The sequence below is a fragment of the Copadichromis virginalis genome, linkage group LG6, assembly GCF_057382275.1.
Source record: "Copadichromis virginalis isolate Kocher_CV1m ecotype Utaka linkage group LG6, C_Virginalis_male_GT1.1, whole genome shotgun sequence".
NCBI lineage: Eukaryota > Metazoa > Chordata > Actinopteri > Cichliformes > Cichlidae > Copadichromis > Copadichromis virginalis.
This window is the reverse complement of record NC_140623.1, coordinates 14,584,345-14,601,150: the sequence shown is the minus strand read 5'-3', so window position 1 is coordinate 14,601,150 and position 16,806 is coordinate 14,584,345. Positions and strand designations below refer to the sequence as shown.

Here is a 16,806-nt window from a genome sequence, read left to right as displayed (position 1 = left end):
CTGTTTTTGCTCTCTTCCCTTGCCAGCTTTCTTGTGATTGACTTGTAAACAAAAGGTTTGAACACCATGTGGATGCGGCTGCTGTTCTCACAGCCAGAGCGGTGGGGCTAAGATTACCATACCAAGGATATGTTCTCTCACTGACATATCACAGGTCAAGACTAGAAACAAAATGCTGGAAACTAAGTATGCAAAGCAGTATGAATGCTGAGCTTTTAGCTCACAGGTTTGATATATTAAAGTTTGTCCATATACAACTATGACAATAATATATATCAGAATAAATAAGGGAAAGCTTAATAGGTTTTGAATCCTGCAAACATCCAGAAACTGCCAGCTGTGTTATACACCTGAAATGCTGCCAACCTCTGTCTTTGGACCATATCTGTACAGATGATAACATGTACAGTTAATAACATGTATTTGACTAAAAGCATGTCCTGTGTGGGCGTGTTCTCTGTTTTGGTCAAATGACTAGACAATAAGAGTCCGTAAATACTTAAAGGTATTGTTGTGATCCCACTATGTGAGGAAATTTGTGAACATAGTACAAATGAGATGACGTAGGATTTTCAATTTATACCACAGGTGTATCTAATAAAGATCAAATCTTAGTGACCTTTAAGGTCAGAGGTCAAATGAATCTACTAGGAGGCTGAGGGGAGCCGCCAGTATATATTTTTTTTATTATCATTATTATTAATTTGATCCCTCTACTTTGACGTAATGGTTTTTAATATGTATCAGGCTAGAAAGTTACATTCGGTTTAGTGAGAATTATGCTATAATTAAAAGTCTCCATGGAGCCATCCACATTTATGCACAGACACATAGTGAATAAAGCGTCCATTGATCAGAGAGGGTGCAGTTGTGCTCAGGTAAACACTTTCATCCTGTAGCTCAAGTCTTTCTCTTTTCTCCTTATCCACAGTGTCCTCTAATGTTCATTGCTCTGCCTTCTGCTCTCTCGTGCTCCCTCTGTGTGTTTCAGGTGTGCCCCCCACATTTGCATCACCTCCCTCTGACCAAACAGTGACTGATGGCAACACAGCCTTGTTTACCTGCCAGACGAACGGAGCTCCAAAACCTGCTATTACCTGGAGGAAAGGTAGCAATGAAGCTCCAAGACTGAGACACCCCACACTGAGACACACACACGCACTGACATAATATATTTGTAATTAAAATGTGCTGACTTTTCTCCACCTCGAGGCTAATTTATTATTTTGTCCCTCCATAGGATCGCAGGTCTTAGCCAGCGGCTCTGTCCAGGTTCCCAGGTTCACGCTGTTGCAGTCAGGTGGTCTGCAGGTTCAGCCAGTCAGCTTCCAGGATTCAGGAGAATACACCTGCATCGCCTCCAACATGGAGGGAACCATCAACGCCACAGCTACGCTCACCGTGTGGAGTAAGACACATGCACGGACACACAAACAAATGCACATTAAACCGTTCAATATACATTTGCTAAACAGACAAAAACAGACATGGAACACTAGTTTATCCATACCTGTCCAATAGTATTAGTTCAGTTTAGTGAGCAGCTCAGTGATTGGTTATTGATGCAGTTGGCTGACTGAACTAATCATTGGATTTGCCAAGCAAGAGGATGATTGATTAGCCAATAAACCAATTGCTTGGCTGATTTTTTTATTTTATTTTTTTTGCATACATATAAATATATGTTCTGGCAGCTTTAGATTAAACAGGGTTCAATTACACACACTGTCAGATCCTTACTTCAGTTGAGCTGTGATATAAATGTAAAACGTATACCCTTCAATTTATTGGAGACACGGTCACATCACAAGTGCATGGTGACTGAGTTAGGGACATAACAGATGCTCTCCACTCTGCATGTGCATTTGTTTTTACACCAGCGCCGCTTTTCTCTCTCTAAATCATATGCAACACCTGAGTGGAGCAAAGCACCAGTAATTTGATACTCAGCTGTTTTCCACAGCGTTATAATGTGCGTAGGTGTGGGTGCGTGCACGCTTGTGTGTTGTTTATCTTCTTGTAAACTAATTCATATCTCGTTACTGTTGAGGAACATTTAAATGTACACATTTTATACAGGGCCGTGCCTTGTAGTGTGATTCAACAGGTGTGTATTAATTGTATTTAATTTAAGCCTCAGAATGTATCCCACCTCTCTGCTCTTTCCAGATCGCACAGTCATTTCTGTGCCTCCAACAGACCAGCGTGTTATCAAAGGAACCACTGCTACTCTCAAGTGTGACGCTACACACGACCCCAGAATCAGTATCAGGTAACTGTTCCTCAGTGTTTACTACTGTGTCTGTAAAGGTTCTCAGTCATCCAGGTCATCGTAGTCAAAGGAGCTTGCAAAGAAAAGCGTCTGGACTTCTTTAAGTTGCTTGAAGACGTTTCACCTCTCATCCGAGAAGCTTCTTCAGTTCTAAGGTCAAATGGTGGAGAGTCCCAGATATAAACCTAGTGGGAGTTTCCCCCCACAGAGGGACAAAAGGACCCCCTGATGATCCTCTAATGGCTCAGGCGATTAGAGGATCATCAGGGGTCCTTTTGTCAGGTTTATATCTTCAAGCAACTTAAAGACGTCCAGACGCTTTTCTTTGCAATCTCCTTTGACTGTTTACTACTGTATTTTTTGGGCCATAAAGTGCACCAGATTTTAAGGCGCATTAAGCAAATCAAAACAGATAAGATAAGTCAAACTTTACTGAATTCATTCTTCTTGCTGCTCTATTCCATATTAATGACTAACCTGGTATTGTGGATGGATTACCTCAGTTGTTCTCGTGACTGAAGTTTGGTCCATTTACAGCATCCTGCCATGCAGTTGCATCTGTCCCTAATCATCGGAAACCCTCGTGTTAACTTTTATCGAGTGGAAAAAAGTTAATCCTCCAGCTTCCCTGTGCTAATGTTATTCTAACATAGCTGTGTCACTAGCGATCACATAGCAGAACATTGCGGTGATTATATACCAGCTAGTCTAACTTCAGTAGCCCTACAAAGGTCACTGCTGTTTAGTTTTTTTGTCTTCATTTAAGTTGAAAGTGATAGCAAAGCTGTACATTTACATTTTTTCAGAAATCTCTCAGTCAGAACATGCTATATCATGTTTAGGTGGAAACTAGCGAGCTAATTTCCTGCTAACTTCGCAAGGCTCCTGGCTACGGTACCTGTAATGCTCCGACAATCCATCAAGTCAATCCATCAGGCTTCGTAGCTTACTAAAGGTGTACTAAAAAAACGTTCACCGATTTTTGAGCGTCATGTACCACATAAAATCAGTTCGAGGTCAGTAAGCACAACCAGAATTCATACATAAGGCGCACCGGATTATAAACCGCACTGTCGATTTCTGAGAAAATTAAAGGATTTTAAGTGCGCCTTATAGTGCAAAAAAATGACGGTACATACATGAATACCAAGTCTGATTCTCTGCCGTGTTTGACAGTTTTGTAAACTATTGTGTTTGAGTTTTGAAGCACCCAAATTCTTCCTCTGTTGCAGCTATAAATGGGAGCGAAGCGGCATGCCGGTTCTTCCGACCAGTGGGGGGCGCGTGTCTGTACGCCAAGGCCTTCTCACTATTAGCCAGACGTGGTCAGGTGATATCGGGGATTACACCTGCACTGTGACATCACAAGCTGGCAATGACTCCCGCCCCGCACGCCTGGAAGTCATGTGAGTTCAGGGAATAAATTCCTTCTGCAATATTTAACCCTCTTCTGTTTTAGGTCATTGTTTGACTTTTCCACCCTTAAGAATGGCCACAAATTTAGCCATTAACAGCAAAAACCTGCAAGGCCAAGTAAACAGCCTTGGGCTTTTTGAAAAACAGACACTTGGGGGATGCTGAAATGCAATAGGTCTCCTAAAACTTATCATTAGCCTAGAGTAGGATTTTATTTTACTACGATATAAAATACAGACAGTTTTATTTCCACCTAATCTGCACATTAGAGGATAAAGAACAGCGTTATACCACTGAATAAGTAACACTGACTACAACAACTCTACTAAATTGTATAAAACACAAAGGAAGCATAACAAGGCTGCATCCATTTGACTTGCTGGAGTAATCGAAGCATTCTGCAAATGTGCCATCCTTGAAAATCTTTAAACAAATAAAAGGCACTTGTTGGGTTTTTATAACAGATAATGTAAGGTAAACTAATAAAATATACGTGAGCTACAGGCTACGGATTTTCCTCTTTGCAAGCATTGTGTTGAGTTATATTAACAGGCTGCTTGCTTTAGTTTCATGTTTAATACACTGACAAGAAAATAGCACTATTCTTCTCTTTTAATTCGAATTGGGTTTCTTTATTAAATTCAGAAGCACATAATAAATATATTTTAACTTACCCTACACCTCAGGATAGTCTGATGATCTTTAATTTTCTGTGATAACTCTATTTGAGTAAACTGTGAATAAATCATTATCTTCTGGCAGCAGCGGTTTCCTTCCTCAGGATTTGACGCAGCAACGATTTTGATGTAACAGTGTCTAAAAACCTGAGGGAGCAGTCTATCCATAGCGAGCAATCTGGTTGATTCAAATTACTGATGAGACTGACAGGACGTACGCCTTATGGTACAGCATTTTACAAAAAAGACTGACTATACAAGGTGCAATTTAGGCGACGCAGCAGATGGGTAATTTGGTACACTGCCAAACATAAAGAAATGATTGTTGTCAACTTGTTTCATGTCTAATAAGACAGTTGCTTGGGTCTAGTAATAGCCGTGTTCAGTGCAGGGTCAGAGCCTCTAAATCAAATACTCTGTACATGCCATTGAAAGTCTAAAGACACTAGTTGTTATTAGATACCCCTAAATGTTATGTTCTTTATACATGCTGCACACTCACTGATAATACATCTGTCATGGAACGCTGTGCGGCAGGCAGGAGTAGGACCCAAAATGCAGGACTCACAGGCACGAGGGAATAAACTCAAAAGGCAGCTTTATTGCGTAACAGAAGATGATAGGCGATACAAAACTAGACTGGGGAAAAACTAACATACGCAGAGACACAGGGAGATCCACACAACATGAGGGACGACGTCACGCTGAACAGAGGGAGACGCAGACAGAAATACACAGAGGGTTAACGAGGGGAGTGGGAACACACGGGGAACACAGGTGACACTGATAATCATAACGAGACAGGGCGGGGTGAACTGAACACTGACGGGAGAGGTGAAACAGGAAGTACAGAGGAGAGAGAGCACGAGTAGAACACCAACGTAACGGGCAGGGGAGACACGGAATAAACACGAAAGGGGACGAGGGCTCATAAATACATAGAGGGCACACAGGGGGAAGAGAGAGCACGGGGAGAACTTAGACATAATGGGCAGGGGAAGCATGGAATAAAACATAAGGAGAGACGAGGGCTCACAGATACACAGAGGGGCACACAGGGAGACATGAAGGGCAAGGGATCAAAACTAGAAGCCATAAAATAAAATCACACACAAGTACAATAATACGAAAATCACAAAGAACTAAAAACGCTGGGTCAGGAGACCCAGGACCGTGACAGTACCCCCCCCTCAAGGGCTGGCTCCAGACAGCCCAAACACAGAAAAACAAAACCAAACAGAAAACAACCCAGGGCGGGCGGCGGGGGCCCAGGACGGAGGGCTCGGAACAGAAAACAAAAGAAGAGCACAGCAAACACCGGAGCCCAAGAAAATAACTCAAACACAGAGCAGTTCAGGGGGCCGACCATGCGCAAGGCAACGGCGGAGACGTGAAAACAGTTCAGGAGGCCGGCCGTGCGCAAGGCAACGGCGGAGACGTGAAAACAGTTCAGGAGGCCGGCCGTGCGCAAGGCAACGGCGGAGACGTGGAAACAGTTCAGGAGGCCGGCCGTGCGCAAGGCAACGGCGGCGGTGAAGGAGACGACGGAGCAGTTCAGGAGGCCGACCGCGCGGGAGGCGGCGGCGACGATGACAGCGCTGGTCCGGGGGCCGGCCGTGCGGAAGGCGACGGCAGCCACTCAGGCGATGACGGTGCAGTTCAGGGGGCCGGCCGCGTGGAAGGCAGCGGCGGCGGCTCTCCAGTGTCAGGCGCACCGGCCGAGGCCCGGAGGGCACAGGACCAGTCGAGACGGGACCAGGCGAAGCACAGGCTGAGGAGGCTGCAGCAGACGAAGACTCTGAGGAGGCTGCAGCAGACGAAGACTCTGAGGAGGCTGCAGCAGACGAAGACTCTGAGGAGGCTGCAGCAGACGAAGACTCTGAGGAGGCTGCAGCAGACGAAGACTCTGAGGCCGGACCGGGCGGAGCTGCAGAGGCTGAGGCCGGACCGGGCGGAGCTGCAGAGGCTGAGGCCGGACCGGGCGGAGCTGCAGAGGCTGAGGCCGGACCGGGCGGAGCTGCAGAGGCTGAGGCCGGACCGGGCGGAGCAGAAGCACAGGCAGAGGCTGGCCCAGGCGATGACGAAGCGGTCGCAGATGGCGGCTGGACAGGCTCCTCGGGCCCTCCAGCTGATGCGGCGTGAGGCTGGACAGGCTCCTCGGGCCCTCCAGCTGATGCGGCGTGAGGCTGGACAGGCCCTTCGGACCCTCCAGCGGAGACAGGAGGCTGAACGGGCCCCTCGGACCCTCCAGCGGAGACAGGAGGCTGAACGGGCCCCTCGGACCCTCCAGCGGAGACAGGAGGCTGAACGGGCCCCTCGGACCCTCCAGCGGAGACAGGAGGCTGAACGGGCCCCTCGGACCCTCCAGCGGAGACAGGAGGCTGAACGGGCCCCTCGGACCCTCCAGCGGAGACAGGAGGCTGAACGGGCCTCTCGGACCCTCCAGCGGGGACGAGGAGGTGCTGGCCGGGCTCACTGGAACCCCCAGCGGATGAGGCAGATGGCGGCGTGGGAGCCACGGAGTCCTGGATGAGCTCATCCGAGCTTCCAGCAGGAGCTGATGTAGAGCCAGAGAGGTTTGGGACCCCTGGCTGAATGTTAAGCCGGCCAGAAAACTGCACTGCTACGGGGAACTGGGCCAAGGGTTCAGGTGCGACCTGAGCTGCTGGACACACGGGGACCTGAGCTGCTGGACACACGGGGACCTGAGCTGCTGGACACACGGGGACCTGAGCTGCTAACGGTGGAGAGGTAAATGACTGCACAGGGGACTGAACTGATGTCTGTAGTAACGGTGGTGGTGAGGGTGGAGTAGGTGGTGGAGTTAATGACTTCACAGGGGAATGAACTAGAGGTAGTGATGGTTGTGGTGCTGGTGGTTGAGTGGGTGACTGTGCTAAAGGAGACTGCACTGGGGACTGCACTGGGGACACTGGAGACTGCACTGGGGACACTGGAGACTGCACTGGGGACACTGGAGACTGCACTGGGGACACTGGAGACTGCACTGGGGACACTGGAGACTGCACTGAGGGTGGCTGCGAGGGAGCTAACTGAGCTGTCGATAAGGCTGATGATTCTTCTACCAACTGAGCTATTGACTGGGCTAAGGATTGAAATAAGGTTTGTAGTAAGTCAGGCTGTGGATGTGACTGTGCTATGGGAAGCGAGGCTGAATGTGGTGGAGGTGGCGACTGAGCTTCGGGCCGGGCGGCTGACAGAGCTTCGGGCCGGGCGGCTGACAGAGCTTGAGGCCGGGCGGCTAACTGAGCTTGAGGCCGGGCGGCTAACTGAGCTTGAGGCCGGGCGGCTAACTGAGCTTGAGGCCGGGCGGCTAACTGAGCTTGAGGCGAAAGTGGTGGTGGTGTTGGTGTCTGGGCTACAGGCGGCTTCTGAGCAGGAAACACAGGACACTGAGCTACAGGTGGCTGCTGAGCAGGGGACTGAGCTGAAAGCGGACGGGCAGCTGACTGAATAAACATAGCTCCAGAATAAACAGTTCCAGATGAAACAGTCTCGTGCTTAAGAGGTGCGGAGGTGAACTTAGAAACATTATGAGCCCTGGAAACACAGTCATATTCAAACTCACTATTCATTTCTGATGTGTTACGGACCTGAAAAACAGCGGACTCAGGAGCAGAATATTGTCCGAGTTGGTCCGACTTGGAAGTGGCATGGAAGAAACAGTTAGTGTCACTCACCACCGGAGTTTGCTCAGAAACGTTAGGGCGGCGGCGGCGTGAGCGCCGTTTTCGCCGAGAGGGGGGAGGAGATGAGCCGGGCCGCGAATCCTCCAGCGGACCGGGCTGAACGTCCTCCGACCCCTCACACTGGAGAGGCAGCTCCGGGCGGACGCCTACGGTGGAAACAAGGAAGTCCCGGATGTGGGGGTGCAGCGCGCCGAACAGCCACGGGAGTCCGGACACCATCCGCTGTAGACGGGCGGCTACGACCTCCCGGTGTTCGTCTCCTGGCAGCGCCTCCCACTCCTGACAGTGGTACTCCACCGTATAGATCAAATCCTCCCGGAGCTCAGCGGAGGGGTTGTGAGTTGCTGGGTCCATTACTGGTGACGTCGTACTGTCATGGAACGCTGTGCGGCAGGCAGGAGTAGGACCCAAAATGCAGGACTCACAGGCACGAGGGAATAAACTCAAAAGGCAGCTTTATTGCGTAACAGAAGATGATAGGCGATACAAAACTAGACTGGGGAAAAACTAACATACGCAGAGACACAGGGAGATCCACACAACATGAGGGACGACGTCACGCTGAACAGAGGGAGACGCAGACAGAAATACACAGAGGGTTAACGAGGGGAGTGGGAACACACGGGGAACACAGGTGACACTGATAATCATAACGAGACAGGGCGGGGTGAACTGAACACTGACGGGAGAGGTGAAACAGGAAGTACAGAGGAGAGAGAGCACGAGTAGAACACCAACGTAACGGGCAGGGGAGACACGGAATAAACACGAAAGGGGACGAGGGCTCATAAATACATAGAGGGCACACAGGGGGAAGAGAGAGCACGGGGAGAACTTAGACATAATGGGCAGGGGAAGCATGGAATAAAACATAAGGAGAGACGAGGGCTCACAGATACACAGAGGGGCACACAGGGAGACATGAAGGGCAAGGGATCAAAACTAGAAGCCATAAAATAAAATCACACACAAGTACAATAATACGAAAATCACAAAGAACTAAAAACGCTGGGTCAGGAGACCCAGGACCGTGACAACATCAGTGAGTGTGCAGCATGTATGGTATGCTGCACAGGTATGTACACAAACATACCTGTGCAGACTCCACACATCACTTTGTGTGTCCGGTATGCTCAGATTAAAACATATCACACACACATGCATGCACACACACACACACACACACACACACACACACACACACACACACACACACACACACACACACACACACATATCAGCGTGTATCCCACGCTCCGACCCACTCAGCCTTATTACAGCCACTAAGAGAACAGGTAGTGGTATTTGTATATTAATAGGCACTTAAATAATACATTTCTAAAAGGCACTTATGATATATTAATATAATTGCCGGGTAGGAAAGAGAATGAACATGAGTCCACATCCTTCTAAATTATAGAGAGACAAGAGGTTATGCATGTCAGACGCAGAGGGAGAGAGCGAATCTGTGTTTATTGCTGTGCAAAAACATACTGGCCTGGATGGGATTTCTATACACCCGTGTTTCTGAGCGTGGTGTATGCGTGCGCAGCTGCGTGTATCCACATGTGTGACTGACATTCTCGTTAGCTCAGTATCAATGGGTCACAGGGGCTAACAGACGCTGGCGGCTGAGGAGACAGACTAATTACCAGCGGGTTATTGGTTCAACTCCCGTAAGACCCATTCATGTGTCTGTGAGTGTGTGTCTGTGCCTATGTGTGTGTTTGTGATTTGTAAGGACGGTGTGAAGGTACTTGCTCTAATGTTCTCTAAGCTCATCCATTAATTAATATGATCGTGTCAGCTCGGAGAAGAAAACATCATTCTCATTTCCCCTTGCTCCCTCCTAGCTTCATTCATTGGTGTCCTTCCTATTTCTTGGTGTGCTCCTCCTCTTCCTCTCACAACATTACAGTATGTCTTATTCCTCTCCCACATCTCCTCTAGTTCCCTTTGTTTCTGTGCTTAAATGTTAAACTGCAAAGTTGCTCATAAGGGAAAAAGGAAGCAAGGCAAATGTTTTCAAACCCTGTTATCTGATGCCCTTAATAGGACCTTGCAGGCTGTCGAAGCAGAGCTCTTGGACAACATATCTTTGAAAGCTATGTTGTCCATAGCTTAGAAATAATTAATAAGCTTATGAATATGAGATACAGCTATTCTATACACAGGGGACTCTCTCTTTTATTATAGTTTCAGTGTAAATATATTTATTTTGTTCTTTTATGTTGTCTCAATATTTCTACCAGCACCTGCAGCCTTCATATGTAGTGATACTAGGATTTGCTGTTCTCTCCTTTTCCTCCTTCAAGCCCACAGTCTACAAAAAGAGTTACGATACGCTAAGATTGGTGTAATCAAATATGTGGATTTCTATGTTGCTTTCATGAAAATACCTGTATTGCTTTCTTTGTTATTAACAGGGCAGGGATGAGAAAATGTGTGGAAAATGTGTTTTTTAATAGATGTGATGAGACGCAGTGATGCAGTGCACGTACAGAGTAAATATATGCAAGGCAGCGCCATATTTAAAAGATTTCACCCACTGGAACTGATCCTGGCTCAGACCCAAGATCTAGCCTGGGTGTCAGTGCTAGCAGTATGGCACCTCACATATTTAATAGAATAACAGAACACAGGAAACCAAATATCTGTCTACTGAACAGTCTGCATATTGTCACAGACGCGTTTATGAGATGCAAATGATACATAAGCAGTCAGGACACACTTTGTCAAGATGTGGATATTAAGGAAAAGTGTGACAGTCTGAAAAAAAGCATGTATTCCCTTCTTTGCAAAAGTTAAATAAGTAAATTCAGTCCCCGTCTTGGGTCTTGGTGGCAAATTTGAAGCAGCAATAAATATTTTGGGACCCTAGCTTGCAAGAAAGACCCGAAATAGGAGAAAATTCTATTATGTCCTAGTCAAAAAAATAACCTAATTTTACCAGCAGATCCAAAGTTCAGTATAAAGCTCTTTGAGGCTGTGTCTCATTTGCCTAAGATGTAAAAATAGTGTAATAAGTGTATAAGCAGTAAGGGTTGGTTCAAATGAGTGTATGGTTAAGCAAAAGAATATAGAGGGGAGGCTTATTTTAGTTGCTTTGATCTGCGTACGGTTGCTGCTTCCTATGGAAGCAGCTTTGCAACCCATTTTCACCCCAGAGCCACCATTCATGCTGTGTCTAACTTAGGCCCTAGTCACATAGGCCTAGAGACTGGATGGTTGCATAAACCTAAAAGATTCATTTCAAATCGCAATACAAGCCACTTCACGGTGCTTTATATTGTAAGGTAAAGACCCTAAAATAATATGGAGATTGTGATTGCCTTAGTCGCTATCAGACCGAGGTGATTGCAGGGATAGGGGCAGGGATAGCTCAGTAGGTAGAGTGGTGGCCCCATGATCGGAAGGTCGGGGGTTCGACTCCACTGCTACCTGCTACCCTGAGGTACCCCTGAGCAAGGTACCGTCCCTACACACTGCTCCCCGGGCGCTGCATTGGTGGCTGCCCACTGCTTCGCTGGGTGAATGGGTTAAATGCAGAGGAACTATTTACCTATGGGGACTAACACGCACACTTTACTTTACTTTTGCCTGTAGTTTGCATGTAAGACACTGGCTTGACTGCAGGCAATTGCCATTTACTCTCCCAAGTACGGCAACTGGAAATGGAGACCAGGTTGTTCAACCAGCACATTTTAACTTTGACTTTGAAGGCGAACATGGTGTTTCACAATCACTTAGTAAGTAGTTGGTGAGTGCTGGCAGACACGTCAGCATCTTCCATGCAAACTACTGGCAACTGCAGCAACCTGCTAGCGACCAAAGCAGTTCCATGGAGATATTTGGTTCAGCATTTTTACAACTAATTTCATGCTGGTAACTTCCAGCAACCACTTGGCAATCAGTTGCAGAATGGACTCTTTTCCATAACAACCAGTGGTTTCTAGGAAGTCACTGACCAGTCTCTAGGCCTGTATTGATGAGGCTTTAACATTTGATTTCAAAGTGACTTTTAGCAACCACTTGGAACCGTTTGGGGAATACAGGTTTTTCCCTAGTGTCCAGTGGTTGCCATATGGTCACTGACAAGTCTCTAGGCCTGTGTGACTGAGGGTGTAATCACTTCATATCTGTTACTGTTGACGTGAGCTCTGTTTAACGCTCTGGGTTTGCTGATGTTTCTCCCTCAGGCTTCCCACATATACACGAGGAAAGGTCCCAAAACAGAGCCATACTGTCATATATAAATTACTGCTGAGGGAAATAACAATTTTCCTTGAACTAAAGTGGCTCTGCTTGAAATGGAGTTGCAGGTTTATTTATAGACTGGGAGCAATGGCTTTTTGAAATCTAGCTGGCAATTGCTTGCAGCCAGGAAACAGTCTAGCCAAATGTCTGGATTCACACTGAAGTTATTGTAATTCTGAGGTTCTAAATTTTCATGTTCCTGTGCATTTGTCTTGATACAATAGAGCCAAAATATCAAACAAGCATGGATGCCTCATATGGGCCAAAACCATGAGTTAAGTCTTTGGTTCTGTCTAATGAATGATTTTATAAATACTTCATATTTATAGCTTTCATTGTCTAGTTTAAGCTTGATGTAACCTTGTTAATATTTACAATCAGCTTTATATGTGCAGATACAGTAACTTTACCTTTGCTACCTTTGATAAAGCCTAACTATTTCCTTGTCTTCATTCTTTATGTTAAGTTTAGCCTCAGATTGAATTGATAGACAGATGAAATTGAAACAGTTTCTGATGTTATTTTTTATTTATTTTTTTGTCTGTATATTCAGTGAGCTTCCACATTCTCCTCGCTCCCTGACGGCTCGCCTCAATGATTCGGACTCCCGCTCCGTTCTCCTGTCCTGGCTACGCCCTTTCGACGGGAACTCCCCTCTTCTGTACTACGTGCTGGAGCTCTCAGAGAACAGTATGTATGTGTATGTCCGTCCCTGGGCATACTTTATAGTTCCTGAACGGCGAACATCTGTTCACTCTCTGTCTACCAAGCACTGACGTGCACTCATTTACAAGAGACTGGCATATGGAGAATGGTGTTGCTGCGTAAGCGTACATGCAGATCCACTATAAACAAACTCTTATTTTCCCTGCCTCCTTTAGCCTCTCTCTCCCACTCTCTCGCTCTCTCTCTCTCCCTCTCTCTCTCTCACACCCACTCTCCAGTACAGATGTTGTAACAGCAGGCTGGCTCTCTATCAAATTATAGAGAGATAGGGAAGAGGTGTTGAGGAATAGACTGACAGGAGAAACAAAGTGGAGGGAGATTGGCTGTTGAGCCGCTCACTCCTGATGTAGGCTAAGGGGATCGGGCAGTGAATGTAACATAGACAGCCAAGCACTTGGCACATGACTCTAAAAGCTGAACTGATCCTTATTCTGATCATTTTTGTAGCGCCACCGCCAATGTGACTTAAAGCTTTGTGCTGTCACCATTAACCAGCTGCTCTGCTGCATCTATAAAAACAGAAGCATTGCCATGGGAGCGGAGAAGAAAAGTTTGGAAAATAAGAGGGAGCGATAAAGAGAAAGATGAGGAATGGAGAGAACCTGAACGTCTGGTCGAGTTTAGTGACGGATGAATCCAGACAGTGAGGAATGGATTAGAGTTTTCTGCACACTGATTATCCACTCTCTCTGTTATATATTAGATTTTTTTGTTGTTGTTGTATTGTAGTAAATGGGCCACTGTAACTACAATGTGTTTTCATGTCAGACAATGGCTCTAATACCCTGGGCGTGCTTAAAATGGCACATGCACGCTATCAGTCTCGCTTGCACAGATACATGTGGCTGGGGTGATAATAGAGATAATAGTGCATCTGTCTGTGGTATCTTCAGCAGGAAGACTGAGAGATAAGCTGGCAACAATATGAAGCAGCATCTGCGCTTTTTTATTAATCCTTCTCTTCCTTTCCTTCTTGTTGCATCATATGCTACTTCTCTCCTTTATAATTCTCTCCAGCTTACCCCCTGTTTCCTTTACTTTGCCTCTTATCTGTTTCTCCCCTCTTTCCATTTGATTTATAGCTCCTGAGTGTCCCTGTGTCTCTGTTTGTCCTGCCTGCGCCAGATATTATCGGCCTTTAATCTCTGTGTCTTGTCTCTAGACTCGCCATGGAAGGTCTACCTATCAGAGGTTGATCCTGCAGTGACCAAGGTATCAGTGGGCGGGCTTACACCTGCCAGAACCTACCAGTTTAGACTCTGTGCTGTCAATCAAGTGGGCAGGGGTCAGTACAGCGTCGAGACGCAGAGGTAAGAGCGACTAATGTACATTTAGAGATGGAGCGAGGTGTCCGAGTAACACACTTACTACTCCCGGCTTTATTAAACATGCGTTACATACGTTGTGACCCCAAACAAGTATTTCACCGATGTTTTCTAAAAAGCACAAGACCATTTTTTGTGCAGAACATGCAATTATTTGTGTAAAAAAATATCATTTCATGTCTGTGTAATAGACACTGATCACGCTACTTTACAAAAGCTGAGAATGAATAAAATGCAACCTTTCAAAAGACATAGTGCCTGCATCCCCACGGTCTAGGTTGTGTATCTAAGAATTTGTGAGTTACATTGTGGGGGAACATGAGTGGGAACATGGGACTCGAAATGAGGATGAAACAGGGATAACAAGGCGTGGATGAAGAGAGCATCCCTTTTTGTTTAGAATCCATTTTCTTTGCAATGAGCAATTTATATTCATCACATTCATGCTGTAGATATCCAAGTTTGTGTGTGGTTGTGTGTGTGTTTGTGTGTCTTCATCACTTTCTATTGCACATATTGAACTAAGGGGTAAAATGATTAAATAAGCTGCTATTTGTATGTGTGTGCATGAAAGGTGTGATTTAGAATGAAAAACAAATAGAGGGCTGCGCAGATTTATGGTGTTTGCTTGTGCACGCATGTGTGTGTCTGTGTGTGTTTGCATGTTTATCCCAAGGGAAAACGCTAATGGGGGTAATTATGATGCCTTAGCACTGGTGCACTGTATACAGTGAAACAGGGTTAGTGGAGGTGTGGCAGGCCTCTTAAGGATTTTGCCTCTAACTGCGCAGATATACCAAGTCTCTAAGTCATGCACATAATACAACAGATGCAATGCTGCATTATGAAGTAGGCAAACACATACGCATGCAAACATGGTTTTGTCTTACTGAAGAGACTGACCACAGACAGATGCCAGTTGTTGTTCTGCCAAATACACTCGGCAGTCACAGCAGCTATGAGCGCTGCCATCGCACATCCACAAACCTCAGACAAGTCTGCTTTCACTTTGCCTCTTTTCAGCTCGATGTTCTTCTCTTATCTCTGCTCCTCTTCCAATCTTTTCTTCCTGTGGTTTCCTTTTTTTCAAACTCTTGCTCAGTAAATTCTCCTGTTGTGCTTGTTTGTCATTACTTGTCTTCTTCCTGTTTCTCTCTTCCTTCTTTTCTCCTTTCTGCTTCCTAGTCTTTAGTCCAGAGTTGGTTGTTAGAGGGTCCGGTCAATAGATTGGAGTCTCCCTAAGTGAAATTCTGGCATTAAGACAAGTTATCTCTGCTCAGTGTATCAGAGCAGATGGCTGCATCTCGTCCTCGTTGTTCATCTCATACGTACACACACACTTTCCTTTTCATCTGCTTGACTCACTGGTTCACTGGGATAAGACGCACACAGTCAGAGATGCCAAGGTGTGTGATGAACATAACACACAGTTAGGCATAGCACAATGTCCTGCAGGAGCACTGAGCACCCAAGCAGAAGCATGACAAAGAGCAGTAATGTGGACAGAGTGAGCGATAAAGATCGGGGAAAGAAATCGCTCGTAATATCGATGACAGAAAAGCCCTAATTAAAATTTGAACTTCAAGCTGCTTCTGCTGTCTCTCATTTTGTTTGCGTCTTTTTGATTACAGTCCTTATCAGAACAGCATCAAGTCGTAAATATTTTTTGTTTCTTTCTCTCAGTCTTGCCTCGTCATTACATTGCTTTTCTTTTCTTTTAAATTTCCCTTATCAAGAGTACTGTAGCGACGGGGTGTAGTGTGAGAGAAACTAAAAGTATAGGAATGAAGCTGATCAAAGCTGAAAAACATTACCTCTGAATGAAAAATACTCTTGAAGATTCCTAATTATGCAATCTGGAGTGTAACACATGCGCAGACTTATTCATGCATGACCTGCACTCACATCATTACCATCTTTAAAGAGGAAGCATTAGCAGAGGAAAGACAGATTATACATAAATGCCTGGAACTCCAGGCATCATCAGCACTTTAAAGCATCTTATTTCAGTTCATTTTGCCTTCACTCCTTTTTTTTAGTCAGAACCAAAAGACATCAGACTTGGGTGTGTGATAAAATGCTTTCCTCTGTCCCATTCTTGTTTGTCACGCATACGGATTATGCTTTTGGAGCTTCAGGAAGAAATGAAGACATATAGATCGACATTTTAACTTATTATATGGAAGACAGCAGAAATGGTTCAGGCTTTTTCTTCAGGCAAATCTATGTAACAGGAAAATGTAACAGGAATGCACTAAAGGCTGAAGAAGGTTTAACGTGGGCTGGTAACAGTGATCTCAGTTTAATGTGGTTGATATCTGATTTCAATCAGCCTCAACTCCTTAACAATTGGTGCACTTTTATCACTATTTCTTCTCATAGTTTGCAAGACTGTTGTTGTGACCATTCTTAGACATGTGCTT

At 45.8% G+C, this 16,806-nt stretch overlaps 1 protein-coding gene across 2 annotated transcripts in view; it reads left to right on the top strand.

Moving 5' to 3' along the window:
* LOC146707476 (protein sidekick-1-like) overlaps nucleotides 1-16,806 on the top strand; it is a 295,921-nt gene that overhangs the window by 199,750 nt on the left and 79,365 nt on the right. For both annotated transcript variants that reach the window (XM_085458835.1, XM_085458834.1), the window contains 6 exons: nucleotides 992-1,108; nucleotides 1,241-1,408; nucleotides 2,170-2,272; nucleotides 3,505-3,678; nucleotides 12,886-13,022; nucleotides 14,221-14,368. In XM_085458835.1, the coding sequence (XP_085314961.1) occupies nucleotides 992-1,108; nucleotides 1,241-1,408; nucleotides 2,170-2,272; nucleotides 3,505-3,678; nucleotides 12,886-13,022; nucleotides 14,221-14,368 (847 nt within the window). The remainder of the gene's footprint in view (nucleotides 1-991; nucleotides 1,109-1,240; nucleotides 1,409-2,169; nucleotides 2,273-3,504; nucleotides 3,679-12,885; nucleotides 13,023-14,220; nucleotides 14,369-16,806) is intronic.